General features: G+C 46.5%; 1 protein-coding gene across 1 annotated transcript; it reads left to right on the top strand.

The window, feature by feature from the left end:
- The first annotated feature begins 456 nt into the window (after positions 1-456).
- LOC128068965 (pregnancy-associated glycoprotein 1-like) lies at positions 457-9,292 on the top strand. Its single transcript, XM_052662245.1, has 9 exons — positions 457-548; positions 1,627-1,777; positions 2,754-2,871; positions 2,970-3,088; positions 4,251-4,444; positions 5,336-5,452; positions 7,137-7,278; positions 7,366-7,464; positions 9,143-9,292. Exons 1-9 carry the CDS (start codon positions 496-498, stop codon positions 9,290-9,292), a joined length of 1,143 nt encoding a protein of 380 aa, XP_052518205.1. The 5' UTR covers positions 457-495.

The raw sequence follows: 9,292 nt of genomic DNA, 5'->3' as shown, positions 1-9,292 counted from the left end.
CAGTTGTATGTCCCAGGGCTGTCCCTGAAGTCTTCACTTTGCCATTTGACAACTTATCTTCCTAGCAATCTCCTTTCCAATGAAGACAGCAATGCATATCTCATGAAGTGGCTAGGAAGATGACCTGAAACCACGAATGTTGAGCATGGCCCCTAGTATCCATTTTCATAATGTTCTTAGCCATTTCTTTCTCCATGTAGGCAAGGTTCTCCATCTTCTTAAATGTCCATGCAGATCAGTCTGATTTTCCAGCCAGGCTACAAGGAAGAGATTACAATTCAATTCTCTGTATTCTGAGAAGCTTCAAAGGCCACTCGTGAAGGACACTGATGAAGGTAAAGATTTTATCAAGACCTTTGTGTTATTTTTTCAGATCTTTCAGTGGCCTAAAGGGGAAAACTAGGGTAGGTCAGAGCATATATAACTAGGGGCTGCTAGTCACCACTACATATAAGAACCCAAACTTCCCTGAGTACCTGGAGCCAGGAAAGAAGCATGAAATGGATTGTGCTCCTTGGGCTGGTGGCCTTCTCAGAGTGCATAGTCAAGTAAGTATGGGGACTGTAAGCCTCATCATGTTCCTTTCTCAGATTTTTCTTTTCATCTGATTATTCCACCCATCAGGTTTAGAAGGGAATGGAATCTTTCCCTAAGAGTCTTAAAGTTCAAATCTTTATTGTTGATTAGTAACTTGCTCTAGGAACTGTAGATCCCAAGGTCTTATGTAGATTTGCATGGTTGCACAATTATTGGCGTCCAGTCATGTCATGACCTATTGAAAATGCAACTCCTTGCAACTGTTCAGGGCGCAGTCTATGCAGATGTCAATGTGGTCCTGTGGAATAGCACTTTCTACATTTTATTTAACATGTCCTCTTTTTTCCCTGTCTACTTCAGTGTGTATATGCCCATGTCTGCATCTCTGTATCACTGTCATTTATCTCTCCATCTCTTTGGAAGTCACTGGGAGTGTATTTCTCTCTGTGTTGTTTTCTTTTAATTTTTCATTTGATACATCCTTCCTTCTCAAGCCTCTGAGTTTCCTTACTTGTTCCCTATATCTTGGATTATTTTTTCAACTCTCACTTCTCTTTCAAAGTGGAGAAAGATGCACTCTTTTATATACACTGTTTTATATCTGACGAGCAGTGTGACCACAGCCAACTCAGAAACCTCTTGCATTTCAAATTGCTCCCTTGTATAAGAGGATAAGAGTCCCCCTTCTACCTCCTTCCTTGAGGTTCTATGAGAAGGATAGTGTGGGATGGCAACAGCAATGCTAATGGCTGTCATGTTGAGACTTCCTATTTATCAGGTACCTTATATCCATCACTTCACTTATCCCCAAGATATTCTATTTGGAGGGTTTGTATTGTTACATTCCACCATTTTACTGAAGGGAAGACTGAGACACCACATGGTCATATGGCTTACCCAAGATTGCAGAAAAGAACCTGTATTCAAAGTGATGTCTTTGTCATCGTATATGCATAAAATTCTGATAATAATATGCCTCATAAAGATGATTAGAAAATATACAGGGCCATTGCAGTGACAGTTATACCTTAACACTGACAGTTTGTTTTAGCATCTTCTTTGTTTTCTTTGTCAAATGCTTGGTTAAAGAATACCTCTAAGGAGAATGAAGACCATGAGAAACACCGTCAGTGGAAAAAACATGCTGAACAGTTTCCTGAAAGAACATACTTATAGTCTGTCCCAGATTTCTTCTCGCGTCTCAAATCTAACTATTCACCCACTGAGAAACATCATGGATGTGAGTATTTTGGGAGGATGGTGCTCCACATCGCCCCCTGGTGCTCTAGTTTAGTACTGAGGCTCATCTGGAGGTGCCTGGTGGCATGTTGGGACTGGGGTTCCTGCAGGAGGCAGAGACACTGGAAAACAGGGACCCCAGCCAGAGGAGAAGGCACTCTCGTCCTCAACTGTTGGTCTTGGTGACTGGGCCCGGCAATTACCAGGTGGTAGATAAACATCCATTTCTGTGTCAAAGTTGTGTCATTAGTTTGAGGGCAATTGTTCCTTAGGAACTAGGTGAGCCACTCAGTTACAGATGAAGAGTGAGCCATCACTGATCAAAAGGTAGAACCAACTGCAAAGCAACTGTGACTCCCCTGGCAGAGGAACTCAGTTTCCACAGATGCAAGAACCACAGCAGTAAAAAGTTACTGAACCCATATTCCATGTAAGGCCATAAGAATCTAACACTGTGGTTACTGTTTTTAGATCTGACAAAGGGTTTATTTTGTCTTCAAGAATGCCCATGCCAGCCTGAGAGATAGGCAAAGGGTATATACATGTCGAGTGAAAGGGTCACCTGTGTACAGTTGATTGGATGTGGTCTGATAGAAGAAGTGGCTGGAGTTGATCCAGAAGGACCTCCTGGAGAAGGGGGCGCTGAGGCTGGGATTGAAGAGACTACAGACCTTCTCCAATGAAGGTACCAGGACTTCCTTGGGTGTCCAGTGGTCCTGGAGGCCCAGTGATTATGCCTCTATGCTTTCAATGCAGGAGGTACCACTTCAATGCCTGGTCATAGAATCAATATACTGCATACAACGTAGAACAGGAAAAATATATCAAATGGCAGACACCTCTGTGACCAAAGTCTGTGAGCTGCCTGGTGGTTAGAAAGTGATCTCAAGAGATATGTGACACCCAGAGGGAGGCATTAGTGTGGGAATAGAGGGTAGCCAGTTCTGCACTAACCTACTCCCTCCTTTGCACTGTAGATGCTCTACGTGGGTAACATCACCATTGGGACACCCCCTCAGGAATTCCAAGTTATCTTTGACACGGGCTCATCTGACTTGTGGGTACCCTCTGTCTTTTGCCAAAGTCTAGCCTGTGGTGAGTACAGACACCCCCTACCCAGACCATCCTTCACTTGCCCTGTTGCCCTGTTTCTACCCTTGGCACCTGATGACACTCATCTCTTGTGTCTGCAGCTACAAAGGTTATGTTCATACATCTTCGGTCTTCCACCTTCCGGCCTACACAAAAGGTCTTCAACATCAAGTACAATCCTGGAAGGATGAAAGGACTTCTTGTTTATGACACAGTTCGGGTAACAAATGCTGAGTCAGGACTGGCTATGGAGTGAGCCCGGATTGCAAAACAGATGCAGGACCCTTCTTAGCCTAACTCCCATAGAATTGGCCGTCTTACCCACAGGATTCTGCATCTGGGGAGACAGTGCATGTGGTGACACATGAGCAAACAGATTAGCTAACCCAGAGAGTGGGTTGAGGTGTGGACTTGCAGCTCCTCTGCCCATGAGCACTTCAAGGTTCATTTTGCTGGGAGTGAGAAGAGGGGAAAAAAGCACCTACTTATATATTCACAGACTGTTCCAGGCGCTTTCAGGTTTAGTCTTGCAACAACCCCACACAGCAGTTACTCTGATTAGCTCATGAGACATAAGAGGAAACTGAGGTGCAGACAGCAAGGGCCTTGCTGAGGGCACACGTGTGGTAAAAGGTGGAGTTAGGCTGGCTTTTCGGGACTGAAGTTGCTGTGGGGTATTTGGGGACAGGATAAAACTGATCTGGGGACCCTGGGGGCAGTCAAGGGCTTCAGGTATCCATAGTGGGAAACTGGACGCCTGAGAAGTCTAGGGGCCTATAAATGAGTTCTCACTCTAGAAGACCTTTGAGAGTCTAATTAACCTATGGCCTGCCTCCTCCAAATTATTTGAGTAGTTCTGCTCTCTCACTTTCTCTCTCATACACACTCACACAAATACACACATATCCCCAAAGATGAATTCGTCAGGCAGTAATTTCATAGAACCCTGAAAGCAAGATTGTGTTTTCAGCTTATGTCTTCCTGGACAGATGCAGAATCCACAGTACATTACAGAGAATGCTGTCCATTCCTGTCAGTAGGTCAGTGATGCCGAAGAGGAGGCTATCTTGCTCTCCACTCAGTTTGTCCATAAGGTGGCGCCAATGGGTCCTGGCCTGACTTGATTGCCACACCTGTACAGAAGCCACGAGGCCAACTTGACTCACTCAGGTGGTGTTTTTCAGAGGGGCAGATGTTTTAAATTTATAGCCTCTCTCAAGTGGAACCCAAATTCCCCTCCCAGCTTGGTCTAACCATCTGTGGGCCACCAAAGACAGAGCCCAGCCTCAGTTCGTCTCTGAGGATCTAATGGCAATGCACTCCAGCCCTGTCCTAGCCCCGCTTCACGTATCTGTAAGTGGGAACACTCTTCTTTCCCACAGATTGGGGACCTTGTAAGTACTGACCAGCCTTTCTGTATAAGCCTGTTGGAAACCGGATTTGAGAGTGTACCTTTTGATGGCATCTTGGGCTTGAACTACCCAAACATATCCGTCTCTGGAGCCATCCCCATCTTTGACAACCTGAAGAATGAAGGTGCCATTTCTGAGCCTGTTTTTGCCTTCTACTTGAGCAAGTAAGTCTGAGATGGACGATCCCTTTCTCCAAATTAGCTGTAAGATGCTTTCAATGCTTTCAGATGCACGAAAATTATAGAACACTTGATAAAGAAGTACCCTGAGAGATAATCTAACCCAGGATACCTATGGCCCCAGGGCCCTATCTGGCTTCACCAGCGGCTTTTATAAATACGTTTTATTGGAACACACCCTGTTCCTGATCAGTAATTGCTCTCCGCAGGTGAGTGAGGAGGAAGACTAATGGAAAGCAACAGGAAGCACGTTGAATAAAAGGCATTAGGATTTGCTTATGTATTTGATAAGGAAATAAGGAGAAGGATGGTGGATATCTTTCCTTCCTCATTAGCATTTCCTTGTGGAGCCAGTGAAATACGAAAGGGTGGGACACAAAACTCTGGAACTCTTGTTCAAGAAATATGAGGCATTTCAAGACAGGGAGAGCAGAGGTGGGGTCACTTCTGAGTGTGGGGCCCTTTGGACAGTAGAGGTCACAGGCCAGTGGAGCCAACGCTTGGTGACCTGAACCCACACCCTTAGAACTCCCAGGCCTTGATTTTCCTGAAAAATGACAAGGTGGATAAGGGGAAAGCCAAACACTTCAGCACCCTGCCCTCTGAGTGTGTCTGAGCACTCAGGTCCCTGGAGGCCCAGGGCGTCTTCAGAAGACATAGTGAGTGGAGCCCACCAAGTGATTCAGCTTCTGACCTCCTCTGTGCCACTCACTAGCCAGTTACAGACCTCAGTCTGGATCTCAATCGCCCCCCGATGTTATTTCTGCATCTGTATGTGGGGACCTTATTAGGGCTTTGATTGGTAGACAAGCACAGCTCTCAGACAGTGCTGTTGTTACTGTCCTCCAAGGATCACCCCCTCACTTCTCTCTACAGAAACAAGCGGGAGGGCAGTGTGGTGATGTTTGGTGGGGTGGACCACCGCTACTACAAGGGAGAGCTCAACTGGATACCATTGATCCAAGCGGGCAACTGGATTGTAAACATGGACCGGTAAGCCTCTCCCTCTGAGGTTCAGCCCAAGTGATGCTCCCAATTCTGTACATGGACACAGGCAGACACACACAAATACATTCTCAGACTCACAGTCCCACAGACATATACACCACCCACAATGACACAGACAGACACACAGACACATGGAAACACACAAGCTGACACACAAACATACAGAGACATATATAAACATTTATAGCTAGTTAGAAACACAAGCACACACAGAAATACATACAAACACACATACAAACAAACACACAAGCACACAGATACACAAACAACCCATGGGTTCATAATCCCCAGGCCTTCTGAGCATGGCTCTGACCCGGGTCCTAAAAGGGTCCAGAGAGTTCTGTGCAGCTGGGAGAGAGCTGCATCCACTGCCATTTGAGGTGGGGAGCATGTTTAGAGGACTCTACATTGTGGTGAACAGAGGATCAGGGAGAATTTCAGCAGCCTGAACAGAGTTATGATAAGATGACCAACAGTCCAGGGCTATCAAGGATATAGGAAGTTCTCAGTACAGATAAATGTCTGTTTAAGAACAGGGAAAGTTCTAAGCAAATGGGGAAAACTGGTCTCCTTAGGGAGCAGCTACCCAGCAATGGAGATAGGTTGGCTGCAGTCTTCAGACGTGAAAGCAACTAATAAAAAAGACACCCCACGTACCTTGGCACACAGTGGGGGGGTTATAAGAGAGAATCAGGAAGGTGGGATCTAGGAGTGACCTGAGGACAAGAGGCATAATTAATAGGTTTCTGTGTGAGACCCTCAGACAAAAGCTGACCTGTCCTTTAGAGTTTCTGTGGGCTAGTCATGTATTTCCTGGTCAGGGTCTCAGGGTCTGATCTGGTTGTAGGAGCAGAGCTGGGAGACACCATCTCCCAGAGAAGCCCCTTTCTCCCCCTACTGTGAGAATCTTCTGCCCTGGTGAATCTCCTTCTTCACTCTGTGTGCTACCCGTTATTTGTTCCCCACCAGATGCAGCTCTCTGGATGTTTCTTATTGTTTTCTCAGTCTTCATTCAGTCATTGAACAGACAAGCATTGGGCATCCACCATGTGCCAGGCACTTGTGCCAGGGAGACAATGAGAATAAAACTTGCCCTCACATCTAAGATGGCAGATGTACATGAAGTGACTCGCCCACATAGTGAATTGTGACTTTGGTACATGCTAGACATGAGGAGGGGAAGGCAATGGCAACCCACTTCAGTACTCTTGCCTGGAAAATCCCAGGGTCGGCGGAGCCTGGTGGGCTGCTGTCTATGGGGTTGCACAGAGTCAGACACAACTGAAGTGAGTTAGCAGCAGCAGCAGCAGCAGCAGCAGCAGACATGAGGAAGGGTCTACAGACAGTGACCAAGACAGGAGACTGATAAACACGGGGGGAAAGACTTCCCGAAAACAGTACAGTTAAGGTGGAATCTGGAAGATGAGAAAAATTTGCTAGTCAAAGTGGGGTGGAATCTTCTAGGAATGGAAGACCAGCCTGGGTCAAGGTGCAAAAGATCCTGGTGTGTTCAAGTACTGCATTCAAGGATGTCAAGAAAGGTGCTGTATCGAGAGTAAAGGAAAAGAAGGCAAGAGACAAAGGGCTGTTTAGGAGACAGTGAGGAAGGGGGCAGCTCTGGTGGGACTCAGAGTGACCTTGATGCCCACTTTCTTCCACTATCTCTCAGCATCTCCATGAAAAGAAAGATTATTGCTTGTTCTGGAGGCTGCGAGGCCCTTGTGGACACTGGAACAGCACTGATCAAAGGCCCAAGAAGACTGGTCAGTAACATACAGAAGCTCATCGGTGCCACGACACGGGATTCCAAGGTGAAGGGTCGTGCCCCAGGGTCACTCCCAGTCTCCACACAAAACATGGATCTCCAAGGCCAACCTCTCTCCCTCTCTCTCTAACAGCACTACGTTTCATGTTCTGTGGTCAATACCCTGCCCGCAATTATCTTCACCATCAACGGCATCAACTACCCGGTGCCAGCACGAGCCTACATCCTCAAGGTGAGGGGACAATACTGAGGGGTGATTCTCAAACTGGGGCTTGCAGCAACCGACACGGTGCTGCTGGGAGGAGACGCCCTCTACAGGCCATCTCACATCATTGCAGATGCTGATGAGCCCTGTGGCTCGGTCAGTGACTGCCAGAAAACCAACCATTTGAGATTAAAGGGCCGTCTGGGATACTGATCTTCCTGAAATAAATATGGAGATGCCACACAATGCTGGCATGGTGGGAGTCACAAGGAGAGGGGAACACTAAGGTCCTCAGTCCTCAAAGAGCTTCAATTCAATCTGAACCCTTAGCTGTATGAACATGGAAGTCAGCTCTAGCAGTCCCTGAAATAGGCCATGTTACAAGGAGAATGGCTGGGGACAGTCCCAGTGTGATGTCCCAGCATAAGTTAACAATCTGCCTTCCCTTCTCAAGTTTTTTTTTCTGGTTTGGATGATAAATTACATGGTCAGCGTAGTACTCGGCTGCATCTTCCCCTTGCTCTGGCCAGTTGCCTCTCTGTGAGTTGGGATACCAGACCCCTTTGTGGGGAGGTTGGATACTAAGGTGAAAAAGGGTGCACAGTGACTGCTCAGCCCCGGTACAGGGTAGAGGCTTCATGTCAGCTCCCTGTGGGAGTTCAAAGCAGGCTGATGGGCTCTAAGAAGGCTTTGAGGAAGAGAGGGAATTTCAGGGATTCTAAAACCACAAACTCATTGAGCCATATGGGGGGTTGCTTGGTCCTAGGCAGAACTGCACTGGATTCCATGCAAATGGCATCTCACGGTGGTCTAACTGAGGACTAACTAGGGGTGATGAGGGCTAGGGACTGACCAGTGGGGATGGGGAACCAAGGTATGTTACCCAACCAAGCCTGGAGTGGCCAAGGAGGGTGAGTGTGGGCTAAAGGAGGCTTCACAGAGTTCCTGAGTTAACGTGTTGTTCGCACTGCTCTATTTAAGATGGATAACCAACAACGAATTGCTGTGTAGCACAGGGAACTCCGCCCAGTTATATGACAACCTGGTTGGGAGGGATATCTTTGGGACCAGGGTACCCAGATACATATGGCTGAGTCCCTTTACTGTCCACCTGAAACTCAGAATATTGTTAATCAGCTATATTCAATACAAAATAAAATTTTAAAATGAAGTATGGATTGTGGGGACGCAGGAGGAGAACCAGCGTTCTCTGCAGAGAAAACAAGGAGCAGAACTCAGAAGGAAGGAAACAGGAAGTGAGGAGAACTATGGACACACTTGTTCTTTTCTAAAAAATTATATTGACGTGTGGCTAATCTTCAGTGTTGTGTTAAGTTCTGCTGCATTGCAATGTGATACACATAAAAAGTGTGTTATACACATAAAAATACTTTTTCTTATCCTTTTTCATGTGATTTATCACTGAATATTGAATATAGTTCCTTACGCTCTACAGTAGGACATTGTTGTTTTTCATTCCTGTTTCCCCAACTCTCAGTCCTCCACTCACCACACCCTTCCTCATGGCAACCTCATGTTTTGCCCCTGTTTGGTTTTGGTTGAACTCTCATATCCCCTGCTGCTGAGAAAACCCCTTGATACTTACCAAAAGAGGGAAATAAAACAAACTGTGCTGGTTCTGGGTATTGGGGGGAGTTACCGGTAAGGGCTCATGCTGACTGGTATATGTCTCTGACTCCCCCAGGATTCTAGAGGCAACTGCTATACAACTTTTAAAGAGAACACAGTGAGAACATCTAAAGAGACCTGGATCCTGGGTGACGTCTTCCTGAGACGGTATTTCTCAGTCTTTGATCGAGGAAATGACAGGATTGGCCTGGCACGGGCAGTGTAA

This window comes from Budorcas taxicolor, chromosome 25, assembly GCF_023091745.1.
Source record: "Budorcas taxicolor isolate Tak-1 chromosome 25, Takin1.1, whole genome shotgun sequence".
In the NCBI taxonomy this organism is placed as follows: domain Eukaryota; kingdom Metazoa; phylum Chordata; class Mammalia; order Artiodactyla; family Bovidae; genus Budorcas; species Budorcas taxicolor.
This window is presented reverse-complemented; position numbering and strand designations above follow the sequence as displayed.

What these genes read in the sequence shown, in the direction of transcription:
- LOC128068965 (XM_052662245.1), top strand. Translation starts at nt 496, where the DNA reads ATGAAATGGATTGTGCTCCTTGGGCTGGTGGCCTTCTCAGAGTGCATA. An exon ending in TTCTCAGAGTGCATAGTCAA is followed by an intron (nt 549 to 1,626) that starts GTAAGTATGGGG and finishes GCTTGGTTAAAG; the next exon opens with AATACCTCTAAGGAGAATGA. An exon ending in TGGATTGTAAACATGGACCG is followed by an intron (nt 5,453 to 7,136) that starts GTAAGCCTCTCC and finishes ACTATCTCTCAG; the next exon opens with CATCTCCATGAAAAGAAAGA.